This window comes from Plasmopara halstedii (genome assembly GCF_900000015.1).
Source record: "Plasmopara halstedii genome assembly, contig: Scaffold_1902, whole genome shotgun sequence".
NCBI lineage: Eukaryota > Oomycota > Peronosporomycetes > Peronosporales > Peronosporaceae > Plasmopara > Plasmopara halstedii.
In genome coordinates this window covers 1-12,663 of record NW_020188810.1, presented here as the reverse complement: position 1 = coordinate 12,663, position 12,663 = coordinate 1, and the positions used below count along the sequence as shown (strand labels likewise).

At 43.9% G+C, this 12,663-nt stretch overlaps 7 protein-coding genes across 7 annotated transcripts; 3 read left to right on the top strand and 4 right to left on the bottom strand.

Moving 5' to 3' along the window:
- Positions 1-26: 26 nt before the first annotated feature.
- PHALS_02401 (cytochrome b5) lies at positions 27-308 on the top strand (the record flags this gene model as incomplete). The annotated part of the gene is made up of 2 exons (XM_024716896.1): positions 27-232; positions 299-308. The coding sequence occupies 2 exons, from the start codon at positions 27-29 to the stop codon at positions 306-308; spliced, it is 216 nt and encodes a 71-aa protein (XP_024582448.1).
- Positions 309-451: 143 nt separating this feature from the next.
- Positions 452-1,389, bottom strand: PHALS_02400 (Snapin/Pallidin/Snn1; the record flags this gene model as incomplete). The annotated part of the gene is made up of 4 exons (XM_024716895.1): positions 452-537; positions 597-795; positions 856-1,253; positions 1,320-1,389. The coding sequence occupies 4 exons, from the start codon at positions 1,387-1,389 to the stop codon at positions 452-454; spliced, it is 753 nt and encodes a 250-aa protein (XP_024582447.1).
- A 99-nt stretch (positions 1,390-1,488) lies between these two features.
- Positions 1,489-2,082, top strand: PHALS_02399 (Mediator complex, subunit Med21; the record flags this gene model as incomplete). The annotated part of the gene is made up of 4 exons (XM_024716894.1): positions 1,489-1,671; positions 1,732-1,820; positions 1,876-1,958; positions 2,018-2,082. 4 exons carry the CDS (start codon positions 1,489-1,491, stop codon positions 2,080-2,082), a joined length of 420 nt encoding a protein of 139 aa, XP_024582446.1.
- A 526-nt stretch (positions 2,083-2,608) lies between these two features.
- Positions 2,609-3,457, bottom strand: PHALS_02398 (LicD; the record flags this gene model as incomplete). Its single annotated transcript, XM_024716893.1, has 1 exon — positions 2,609-3,457. The coding sequence occupies one exon, from the start codon at positions 3,455-3,457 to the stop codon at positions 2,609-2,611; it is 849 nt and encodes a 282-aa protein (XP_024582445.1).
- A 5,131-nt stretch (positions 3,458-8,588) lies between these two features.
- Positions 8,589-8,813, bottom strand: PHALS_02397 (uncharacterized protein; the record flags this gene model as incomplete). Its single annotated transcript, XM_024716892.1, has 2 exons — positions 8,589-8,699; positions 8,769-8,813. 2 exons carry the CDS (start codon positions 8,811-8,813, stop codon positions 8,589-8,591), a joined length of 156 nt encoding a protein of 51 aa, XP_024582444.1.
- Positions 8,814-8,993: 180 nt separating this feature from the next.
- On the bottom strand, positions 8,994-9,286 carry PHALS_02396 (uncharacterized protein; the record flags this gene model as incomplete). The annotated part of the gene is made up of 2 exons (XM_024716889.1): positions 8,994-9,175; positions 9,238-9,286. The coding sequence occupies 2 exons, from the start codon at positions 9,284-9,286 to the stop codon at positions 8,994-8,996; spliced, it is 231 nt and encodes a 76-aa protein (XP_024582443.1).
- Positions 9,287-11,727: 2,441 nt separating this feature from the next.
- On the top strand, positions 11,728-12,098 carry PHALS_02395 (uncharacterized protein; the record flags this gene model as incomplete). The annotated part of the gene is made up of 3 exons (XM_024716888.1): positions 11,728-11,811; positions 11,854-11,935; positions 12,010-12,098. The coding sequence occupies 3 exons, from the start codon at positions 11,728-11,730 to the stop codon at positions 12,096-12,098; spliced, it is 255 nt and encodes an 84-aa protein (XP_024582442.1).
- Positions 12,099-12,663: the final 565 nt, after the last annotated feature.

Genomic DNA, 12,663 nt, shown 5'->3' with positions numbered 1-12,663 from the left:
ACGATCACCCCGGTGGTCCAGAGATCATGGTAGACGTCGCCGGTCAGGATGCTACCGATGAGTTTGAAGACATTGGGCACTCAAATGATGCACGCATGCAACTTAAGCTTTACGAAATTGGAAAAATTAAGGGTGATGTCAAGAAGGAGGCAATGGCCACTGCCACTAGCACAAGCGGCTCTAAGGTCTCGGCTGGCGGTCGACAGGATATCAGTGACCGAAATGGCCCAATGTACGTCGTTTTGGCAGTGGTGGTGGCTCTAACTGCTTTTTACTTTAAATATAATTGAGCGACTAGACCGCCGTAGAGTGCAGGGTACAAAAAATAGATGGCTGGTATATGTCAATTAACTCACGGCTGGAATAAAGTCTCGTCTCGTACATACTTACGATAATTCTGATTTTGCAAGCTACTCGAGAGAAGCTTCTCGGTGACACGCATAATTAAGACCTAATCTGACGCTTTGGAGCTCTTGGCAGCGTACAGCTTGTTCCATTGCGTCTGCTCGTCTCGTTTATTCTCTTTTTTAAGCGCATCTAAAAACATACAGTTCATATAAAGCAAGTATTACAGTCAACTATTGCTAAGGACGTACAGGATTGAGCATCTATTCGTAAATTTTCGGCACGTCGCTTCATCTTCTGTGAACTAGTTGAGATTTCTTGCATTGCTAATTGTATACCCTGCAGTTTCTTTGTATAAATTGGTAACTTGTCTAGCACCGCTGCTGCATCTTCAAGTTGTTCGTTGGACGTAATACCTGCGTTCTGTTCTGTTAAAATCCTTAATAACCGCTTCAAAGGCACCCCATTAGCATCTCAGAAAGTCATACTTCATTCAAATCACCCAGATACCTGCTGACTCTCCTTTAGCTCGGCTATACGATGGATCGTTGCGTCTATGGAGGGCCGCACTGTGTCAACAAATGCATCGCTCATAATTCTAAGGCCGTCTAGCGAGTCATCCACCTCCCACAATAAATGCTCTCTTTCTGCCGAAGCTTCGACTTGTGTCCGCTCGAACTCCATATTATTCACCTTTTCGGTCATGCCTTGCTCTCCAACCTTATGCTTTTCTTCTTCCACATATACATCCATCTCCTGTCGCACCAGTTCTTTTGACTTAATAATTTCACCTTCTTCGTCACTCTCTTCTTTGCTCTCGCCTTCTGTCCCTGCCGATGGTGTTTTGACAATGGGGACATCAAAGCGAGTGGACTGTGATGCATAGTCGTTCAGCTGGAATCCCATTTCTAATGTAAAGTCGACAATAATTAGCAGCATATCCAAAGAATAATTATTCGCATCCTACTGCTTACCTTCCTCATCTTCGTCGTCTTCTTCGCTGTCTTCGCCTGCCAGCACGCGACCACCATAACTATCTGTCATTTCTGACTTGCAAATCAAAATACATAAATTATATTATTAGCCAATTAAGGAGTGAATACATTCCATTCCATCTACTTGTTATCAGTGTTACAGAGAAAGATGCAAACGGATGAAAAAAATGAGAATGAAAATGTGGATGTTACGGACGGCGTCATTACACTTGACAAGGTGTCGTTGTTGCAAGAGAGCGTAGACAAGACAGCGTTGAGCATGTTCAACGCGCTGCGGCTACTACCACTCGTGACAGGAGACGAAGCAAACAAGCAAGAGGCTAAGGACGCGGTGCGGAAGCATGGCTTTCTCGAGATTAATGTTTCAATTAATGTGTTGTTTTTTGGATAGATAATGACGCTAGCGAATGATGTTTTAAGAATGGTGCAGGAGACCGACGTTCTTATTGACGACCTGCCAGGGCTTGACAAGACGGAGGCGTAGGTTTCCTTGAAATGGGCTACAATTCAGTTTTGACGAATTTAATTGCTGCAGTGAACAGATGGAGGAGATGCGACGGCTGCAAATTCAGAGTGAGGAGGAGGCACAAAATTTGCGTCAGGTTGCAGAGGAAGCAGGTAAATTGAAATAGGTATTCTGGAGGGATCGAACTAATGTTTGATGGTTCCTGTTGCAGAGAGGTGGATGGAGCGTTCGCGCGACTCATTGCGAGTAATCTCGGAGACGCGCTTGCACCACTGAGCTATAAATATATTTCGCATACTGACCAACAAGTATATTCCATATCACTCGAAACTTCATCACACAAAACGACAAAGCATTAATTAGTACAACAAATTGAACAAATGCACAAATGGCATCAAATTGTATGGTAAATGTCTCTGCAACCGGAAGGTGACAGTGCTTGTTCGATAAAATTCTTTGGGTGCACATGATAGGAGTGTATTGTGACATGCAAGTACGATAATATGCATAGCAATCCTTCTCTTTACAGGAACATTCTAATATTCTTGCAAACTTGAATTTTGGCCCAACACAAAGTGAGAAACTCTATAGACTCGGCAGTGTCGTGGCATAAAGTATCGCCATAGACAAGGTATCACTTGCTTTGGTAAGGTGCAAATTATAATCTGATCTTCCAACACGAAAACCATAGCAAAAAATATGAAACAAACTCTCTTCCGTATACCACACACAGTCGATATCATTTGAGACAAAAGAGCAGTTGTGATCTCCAACCGTGAACAATACTTCAAACGCATTATTGCTACTCCCATATCTCCGGAGTCAAAAACCTATTTCCAAAGATAAACATCAGATATGGAGCCATTTGCGCTGGGCACATGACTTCGAATAGCTCCAGTCTGCAAGTTCTGAGTGGAAATATCCAGTCTTGTGGCACTCTGAAATGCTTCACTACCGTTGCATTTGATGTCGTCGTCATATCACTATCTTCATCTTCTTCTTCCTCCATTTCCACATTCGGGCAGTGCACACATCGATGCCAGAATTCGGATGGTGTCGGTCCCATGAGGCTCTCAACAACAACTCCGTTTCCGACCTCCACTTCCTGAATCAAAGGTGCCGTCGCTGGTCTTACATCATCCTTAAATAACCCCTTAAAATTCTCAAACGCGAAAATATTGGCATAAAACCCGAATTCGGTGTCTACGAACCTCGCAGGCACTCCAGACGAAGTGGTTCCAGCCCTATACAGTGAGCTATTAAAAACTGTAAGCTCGTAGCCGTCTGGCATCTCTATCACATCATCACTTGTGGTGCGTAAATACTCCAAACCAGACATAGTGATCCCAAAATCAGCGTTGTAATCCCATGGCACAAGCTGCTGTGCCCTATAGACGCCCAGTAAGGTACCGCTGTCGATCCAGTACACCACATTTGCGTTCTCCAGCATCACTTTTAGGGAATATACAAGATCTTCCAGCGCATGTAGTCGTTGATCTGCCGTAATACACGTTCCTCCTTTAACGTACCGCACGTCTCGGTGTGTATTGGAGATGCAGCGACGTAACAAGCCCGAAGATGACATTTGGTCACTCGGTGGACCACCTTTAAAATCAGGTGCATACAGCAAATAAAGTCCGAAGAGAAACATTTGTGACGCCAGAATAAACGCTATCTTAACCTCTCGTCGATGAGAATTCATCGCGCATGATCGTAAGGATTTCGTCTTATGCATAGCTAAGAAATGGGCATTGAATGATTGAAATACTAAATCATTTAAATATGAAGATTTTTATAACACAGAACAGACAAAATATATTTCAGCATAATGACACAAAGACTTATCATTGCGGAAGAGTAACATTCTCAAAAGCTTAGTCCTAGCGTGTGAGTTCCGGTAGCGTAAATATCGGGCAGTGGTGGCGAGGTCATCTTGCTGCGATTTTTCCGACTAAAGTACACACTGCGGATGCCACCTCTAGCCGTTTAGATTGCTACAAAACCTGATAATTTCCACATTTTAGGCAAGTTCGTACAAAGCATTTAAGCCCTTTAGAGCCTCTTCATACACGTAAGCAGCATTAAACCGAGGATTTATGCCGTTTTCGTAGAATCTGAATATATCTTGCTGGTCATTCATCATTTGTTTTGCAACCACATTCTAACTTTCCCAACAATGTATCCGACAGTGTGCAGCCTTCTCACATAGATATTGTTTAAATGAATCTATCTAGACGTGCACTTTGTCCCTCGGACTGAGATTTAAGCTCAGACAGTCATGCCGACTACTGCTGCGGATGGGGAAGATGGCACTTCGAGAAATATGTGCAGCGGGGTTGCCGAGAACTTTGCATGGAAGAATAATTGACTCAAAGAGCCCGCAGTCACAAATGTCCAGAGATTGAGTCCCTTCATCTTTATAAACCCCGGTAATCCTTGGCCTTTGAAAATTTACAATTAAACAATAGTGTAATTGAATGTGTACAATATTACGGTACTGATTTGTTACCGTTTAGCAAAGAAAAGTGTGAGGACTTCCCCGTTACACCTTTCCTACTAAGATGTGTATTTAAAAACACAGCGCAAAAGTGAATGCTCAGCGAGCAAACCTTTGCTTAAAGGCTAATGCTACCCTTTGCAGTTTACCCTGGTTGCTCCTCTAGCATATTCGTCCCGGCTTAACGATCTGTATAGGGCGTAGTCCTCGTGACCGAAACTTGAAACTATTTTTGGTGAGGATACCGAAGTTCTATCCGCGTGCTAGCTCTTGTCGAATACTGTCACACGTGCTCAACGACACAGGACCTGGTCATTCACCGAGAAGGATGCGAATGCAGCGGGTCTGCCGTAGCTCTTTACTTAGAGGGAGTTTACTTAGGTCACCGACCTTACGTTCTAAATTAGAGCAACAATTCGCTACCTCCAAGAGTATCCTAAACATTAAACAAGGCAAAAAATACTCTTCTGCTCAAAATTAAAACTGATTGTATTTGACTTATTTGCGACAGAGCCGTCTATATCTTAAACCTTAGGTTTACCTAATTAATCTGCATAACTACCGGCATCCCGCCACTTAGTGTGACTTCTTATTACGGTGTAGCCACACCGTTGTGTGATATCACCGACTTGTGAAATCTACACCTGTGTACGGTCACGACCTACCCTTCCATAAACGGGTACGTGTAACCCCTTTACAGCTAACTTGCTCTGCCTTCTCTCTGCACGAGTTACATGCTCTTTGTCCATTTTTATTGGCGGAATGCTGCTGTAACACCTCGCTGTATGAAAGCCGAACCTGAACATGTAGCCCAGCTTTCATAAGTATAAGCATCACGTAAAAGCATAAGCCTCACCCCGACTCGTGCCCCCATTGTCACGTCGTTTTTGTTTGAAGATGCTCACCCTGCGGAGGTAGCGCTTTACGTGCGGGCCTTTCGCTCACACCAAGAGCAGAACGACCGCCTTTTCGAGCACTTTCTTCCAACACAGATTTGATACTCTCCAGGGGTATTGCTGTGCTGGAATGAAATCATGTCAAGATATTCGCAGTAGGTTTTCAATGGGGTAATCTGTAAACAGCACGAACGTCGATAGTATCTTTAGTTGCCTTATCAATGATCTGATCAGCCGGCAGCTCTGTTATCTTGATGTTGGGTATTTGAAGCTGGCGAAAGTGGGTATGAGTATCTTCTGACTTCGTACATGGATGAAATAAATACACGGTTTCACCTGTTTTAAGCCTAACAATCCAGCTTTGGCAAGGCAGACGTTTGACTAGATGGTAGACAATTGCTTACTTTTGAGTCGAAATAAAGACCCGTCACTTCTACCTGAAGCCCCGCTTGTCGCTATGCGACAACTATAACATTTACTGACGTAGGGTCCTTTTTTACAAGGTCGGTCGTATCCTACTGCTGAAGAGAGCGCTGCACCGGGCAATCCTGACACTCCGTTAAACGGTAATAAAGACTGCGCTCTAAGCGGCCGCGGTACCAGGGCAAACTTGCCGAAGTGGGGTCGCACCTTCCAAGCGTTTTCAAAACTAGATTGTCGCTTCCATTTTACCAGATGTTACAGTTCTGGCGTATCTCACGGTTCACGTTAGGTTCCACGTAAAGTTTGACACGCTTAGCTTATCGAGCAGTGCCGGCAGAGGAGGCTAATTCTCATGAGGCATCACAATTGAGGCGACACGGTGGCTATCTCCAAGGGTCTTGGTGTGTGAGAACTGAGATAAAGTAATTTTTATCTCCTGTGTGAAGTACACTGAGCAGTCTCAATTGCGTCGCTACTTTGGAGAAAGAGGTACCTCCGCAACAGTGGTAGCAAAGGTGCTACCCCGTATAAAAGGCAGTTTTACCGTATCGACTGTTTTGTAAGAGCGCGATTGTGGTATGGCTACAGTGAGTCCAAGTAAAACGGTTGCCTTCTCTTCAAGAGGTAAAGAGTAAAACTCAACTCCTTTATCGCTACCAACGGAAGCGATCCAATGTAACGCGATCGAAAGTCGTCTTCAAAAGCATATATACTGCATGTGTGGTGTTTAGATGGATTCAATTGCCCAACCACATTTACTTACCTCCGATATCAACGTGTGGCTTTGCAAACCCACGTTTTCTGTCATCGCGTCGCGCACCCTGCGCATGACGCTCAAGATGACTGATGTAATAGCACTGTTTCAATTCGAAGTTTAGTCAAGATTATATTGTTTGATCAAATTGGATCGATAGCACCTCCATTAAGACCGGAGTTACTTTCTGGAGGAACCAAAGAGCAACCAACCAATATATGAAAGGAATAAGGCCTGTAGAAGCATGTACGCAAACTTAATGGGTGGAAATTAATCGCTTCAGCACCGCGATCCTTCCGTAAAGGGGTTAAGGATGATACCTTCACCACGCGGTCATCATATTCTGTCTGGCCATATGCTTGCCTATGCTTATCTGTTCATGTGATGAATCTGATGCCTAGTGCCCTGAGCAATGTTTGCACAAACTTTGCTGCAAAGCGCGATTATCTATTTGATACAATGACTACCTCAGAAATAAAGATGGACCACATTGTCGTAGAATAATTTGGTTGTATCCTCACCAGTTACAACATCGCTAACAACAAAGAGATGAGCCATCTGTTCAGACAGTACACAAAGACCACAACGTCGTTACCACCGGGCGCATGTTTTTGAAGACCAGAAAAAGGCTACCCTCATGAGCTGCCAACTCTTTGCAGGAACCGGCAGGCTGGCCAAAGATGCCGTCGCATGCGACGCTGGTCTATTCCTGGTCTGATTCGTTTTTACAGCTCACACGTGCATACATATAATCATACCACTTTACGCGATGGTCAATTGCTCGCCGAGCGGTTTCGAGATACCGCACAAACTGATCATCGTACTGTATTCTGTCCTTTATGAGCAACACTACACGCTAAGTGCCATGCGAATCAGCGCGATAAATTTTCAAGTATACAGAAAGTATAGCTGTGTAGGTGTGCAACAATGCGGTTTGATGAAACGGCATCTCAATACTCAAACTTCTTGATTTCAGAAGCTCTCACAAACGAAATACACGTTAGCTTCATCAAAGTGCAACATCACCATCATGGCACGCGACTCTTCAAAGTTGATGGGACGTGTAACAACATCGACACCAACTTTAAACGACCAGGCTTATACCATACCTCAATGTATACTCGATAAAGAAGATAGCATTCGCTTTAACAAATCTGGCAAATGTATCGCTATGCGCAGCAACTCATGGCAAGCATAGGTCACAAGCGGCTTGGAGCGAGAGGTGCACTTTGAACTTGACGAGGGCCTACATCATAGATCCTTGTCATATTCATAAACAGATAATTTTAATGTAGCTATCAGCCGGCAAGACTCAAACGCGATCAGCGCTCATGTCGAATGGCATCTGCTTGCACAAAAAAAACGATTTATCGCCAAGTCGAAAATATCAAATTCTAAATCCGAATCTGGAAGGGGTAGAATCGAGACACTTATGAGCTTTTCGCTTACCTTCTCTTCGGACGCACCGCCACACCATTTGGCATCCTTCCGAAAGAAATGGTAAAGGGTCAAGCCATGTCGGCATAGTTTGCACTTGACTTTTGCTGATAGTTGCTTAAGCTAAACCACTACCTCGCATCCTTCTAAAACGCGAGCATTGGTCTATCTAGAATTGCTGTTGTCAGATCGATCTGCTTGCAGGCCCTTCTTCTCAGCTTGAACTCTCAGGAAGGTAATTTCCGAAATGGCACACTTTTTCATCATGGCGAATAACTTAAGCTCATAAACTTAAAGACTGCTCAACAATGTTTACAGAAATATTTAGCAGTCATTTATCCGTGCTCTGAGCGGCTACGGGCGGATGTTTTATTCAAAAGGATCATACATAGCCACAATTTAGCTTAACGGTTGCGCTATTTAATGGTTGAACGTGGGTGGTGCAAAAGGCAGTTCCTGTGACATGACCACCTGCCCAAGAGCATCTCGCTCAGAGTACTCACCTCAGAGAGAAGGTTTTAGCTGTCTTACAGCAGCTGTTGGCATCTAAGTCGAAAGCACTTACCAGAGCGTAGCCGACTAAGCTGGTCTACTACATTTTTGAAGAGAATTCAGCATTCGCGTCGAAATTGTGGCTGCATTAAGCATATCATTGGCATGCACGATTCGCCACTTACCTACAGCACCAGGTGTGAAATGCGTAGCATTTACTCTTACCAATTTCCAGCCAATCTATGGCTTGTGGCTTTCAAGCTACGCCACACGTAAAATAAATTTAACCTAATTCCAGAAGGAGATGACGTTTACCTTTACCACTATCAACGTCCAAAACTTCACTTGAAGGTTTGTTGTGATCGTCGACCACTTTACCAGTGTCCATGTCATACTACACACGATATTGAGAGGTTACTTCGAATCTTAAATACCTCTGCGTAAATCTACTGCTTTTTGACACTCGCGCTTCGAATAGCACAACGGTTTTTTGGGAGCTAGACTTCATAGATTACGATAGATTATTATTTGTTAGAATACAGCTCTGCGTTCAGTGGGACTCGACATTTTTTTCTGCGGACGCCCTTGCGTTTTACCTCGATCCTTCATTTCCCTCAGCCGGGAGCGAAGGAAGCAGGTTAAGTACAAACCTCACGAATCAAACATCAGCGGGTGTCGCGGGGCAAGTTCACCGAAAACCGTTACATTTTTCGGTACGGCCGAGGTTCATTGACTCCAGAGCGCAAAATGTAACCTTTTCGGCCCTCGCGTCATGAAAGTTGAGCTCTGCACTAAGTAGTTCCCGGTCACTCATAAAAAAGAGGTAGATTGAGCACCGAAAGTATCGGTTTGAGTCGCATTTGAGATTTTCTATGGTGATAAAGGTTTAAAGACGAAAATTATTTGTGCCCGTTTGATAATCCCAATCTAACCTATTTTACAGCTGCTTGGTGGAAGTGTGTCATTTTCGTTGCCAAACATGCTAAGGAAGGTTGTAATTGTAGCATCGATATCTAAGCAAGATATTGCCGCTCATAATTTTTTCTCTTGTCCGTTAAAGGGTAGAAGAAACTTTGAAGCGCCTCATACGCCAGGCGGAGTGGTTCGAACAACTTCTATGCTGGAACGCCTCTGTCGTGCAGAAACTCCACATCAATACTCATTTTTACTCGCCTTCCTATCTTGGAGATCACACGCACGATGCGGTATTGCTTCGTTTGAAGCATAGCCATTTCAACGGTCTACTCAGCTTCCTTCGTCAATAAAGGGAGTTTTTTGTTCCAGCCCTAAAAGGCTCGGTGGTTCAACACTAGCGACCCGGGTGTATGAGCCATCTATTTTGTCACCGATGCTTCATTAGGGTATATGAGGAGGTAAATCACAAGCATATGACCGTAAATGGTGAGCGCCTTCAGGCCAATACTGACCGCATCTGTCCTTATTGCCTCCAGATCCCTAATTCAGCCAAACCTACGGATAAACGCAGCCTTTTTAACCTGTTCTAGTTGTTTCGACGACATAAGCTCAAACATTACAACTTTTGGGACAACAGTGTTGCTGTGCATTACCAAAAGAAAAAGCTTCGACTCAGAGTGGTCGTGTTAGCGAGTGTACTGTAGTCAATATGTATGCTCCATACAAAAGTGAAACCGAGAGCCGCTGACGTAACTTCGATAAAAGTTAGCTCTACTATACAGCGAGTTCATAAATCTATGATTACTCTTAAGTCAGATACTATAAATTTTATTATTTACTGCCTTTCACCATCAATACTGTTTGACATGCGACCAGTAGCCCACGTGTACCAGGGACCTATCCTTCACGGAGCTCCTTCATCGTAGAAAATTCCTGTCATTATGCAAAGTGAATTTTCACAATTGCACCGTTTAATTTAAATCTATTGTACTTATAGCGAAAGGTACACAATTTTACCATACTTAATCTAATATAAAAGAGGTCCGTGGGGGCGTGGGTTGCTAGCTAACATCACGCTATGAAGTACGTAGAGTTGAATTTATAAGAATAGCTATACAGTCGAGTTTAGAATTTGTTAAATATTCACTCAGTGCTCAATAAATGTTACAATGAGTAATTACAGAGCAGTACCGAGTACTTATTTACTGTGAGGCCCTCGGATGTGCTCCTGGGTGGAACTACAAATCAACTATGCGTGTATTTGTCATCGCTGTCTCAAAGCGTCAAACCTTCCTCTTTGCAAAGTGACGGCAACAATATTAAACTGACTAGCCCTTGTGTCAGTTCAATGTTACAACCTTTCTAGATTGTAGGATGCAACACAAATTATTTGACAATTTGCCTCCGGTACATCTAGGCACACTTAATGAGCTCCTGTCCTTGGTTGGCCCCAAGACGATAACATAACTGGTGACCAAAGAAATGAAAGCGATAGTCGCCTGCCTGGAACGTTCTCTAGCACTAGGAATGCGCTTGTGATTTGCCTCCAGAAACACCTTGAGCAGCGTCGGTGGGAGCACCGCCACCTTCCATCGTGCGGCCGCATATTTAAACCGTCTAGCCCTCCAAAGTCAGAACAGAAAAAGCCTTTTTCCTGAAAATGAGAGTATGTGATGGCCATTGGTGCTCATGCTCAAAGCGGAGTATAATCGTGTTGTGTGTGCAGTCTCCAAAGCAGACATCGCGCGCGTGAATGGACACTGGCGTGTTGTGCCTCTGTAAAAAAGCCATTCCTTTTATGGGAAGTACTGGAGCCACAGATGTTACGGATAGTTGCAGACGTACTGTGCGCGATCATCATTCTCAATCACCTGACAATTGAGCAAAAAACGTACTTTGTCCAAGAGCCACGAACATTTATTGCTGCTGGATGACAGACCCACTCCTGAGGGTGGTATCAGGAACCATCTCCAGAAAGGTCACCGGACAGGTGCTTTTCACTGAGACCTTTATCTTTCAATAAATTGCAATGACATCTTCTCTTCTCTTCTCTTCTCTTCTCTTCTCTTGAGTACAGCTTCTGTGCTGTGTCACGAGCCAACAACACGCGCGTAATAAATTTCCGCATTTTGCAGGTCACGATGGGTTAGCGTAATTAGCAAATAAGACACGGAAGTATTAATTGCTGGACTAAATGCGTTCGCCAGCTGTAACAATGAGCTGATAAGACTTCTCCAGAAAAGTCTCCGCCAGACGCCAATGGAAGCACTACCGGTTCCCACCAATCTCTACAAACCGAGGCCATTCAAGCTGAACGTTAGGCACTTCAAGGGCAGATACGAGTGGGTAGTTTCCTCTGTATACGAGGATCTGAAACGGCAAAAAATACGGCTCAACTCTAGGGTGAGCAATTGTGAGTCACGCTAGCAGTCGCTAACCTTGAGGTCGTGCGCGAGAATGGGCATAAACGCGCGGTACTTTCATAAACAAGCCTAGGCACTACTCGGATGATAGTGGCTGCGATTTTTTCAGGCTGGACGCGCACAGTCCAAGGCATAAGAGAGACACAAGCTTATAGCCCAACTTTGCTGGTTGTTGCAATCAAATTGCTGGGATTGATGATGTCATGGTAGAACCCGGTAGTGCGTCTCACACTTATTGTTGACGTAGTAGTACCAAATGCAGTAAGCAATATACGAGACATTAGAAAACATCGTGTGTGGATATCACTTCTCTGTGTCTCGCGACTGGACACTCGCCCAAGTGTTGACGACTATTTTGTACCTCAGATAAATTGACACTGCCAACCTGGAGCACTGGTCCCGAACTTGGAGCCGAAACACGATGCCATTTAATATCTGAACTTCATGAACCATGAGTTGGAGCTTTTGGTATCGCTCACTTCACTTCTGGTGTTGAACTAGCTCATGCATGAAGTTGGTACAAGACATAAAAATTGTCCGGAATATTTGGCAGCTGCATTGTATGAAATCTCGAGCTAAATACTTAGTTTTTCGTTGATGATACATTGTTGGTCACTTTTTGACCTGTCGCCAATATTTATCTTTGATGAGGTAAATTAAAGCGCTCTGAGCTAGGATCTTCGGAGAATTTCTCTGTTGAGACAAAACAGGTGGTCAAATTTAAAATCTTCGGGGTACAGAAATATCGCGACGTGATGAGGAACGACTCGCTTCGGCTGTTACCCTAAGATCAGAAATAACATCAAGTGACTGACCTGTTAGTTAGAGCCAAATATCAAACCACATGTCTTTGGCTTTTACCAAAAGATCTTTGTGACAAAATAGAATAATTCATGAGGAACACGAAAAATGATTAGTGAGAAAGTTACTATTTTGCTTGGTGCCGGCTTTCGGCGTCAGAATGATGACGGCGAGTGATGCAAAATGCATGCTTCGATAAGCCAAATGCTGCCACTATTT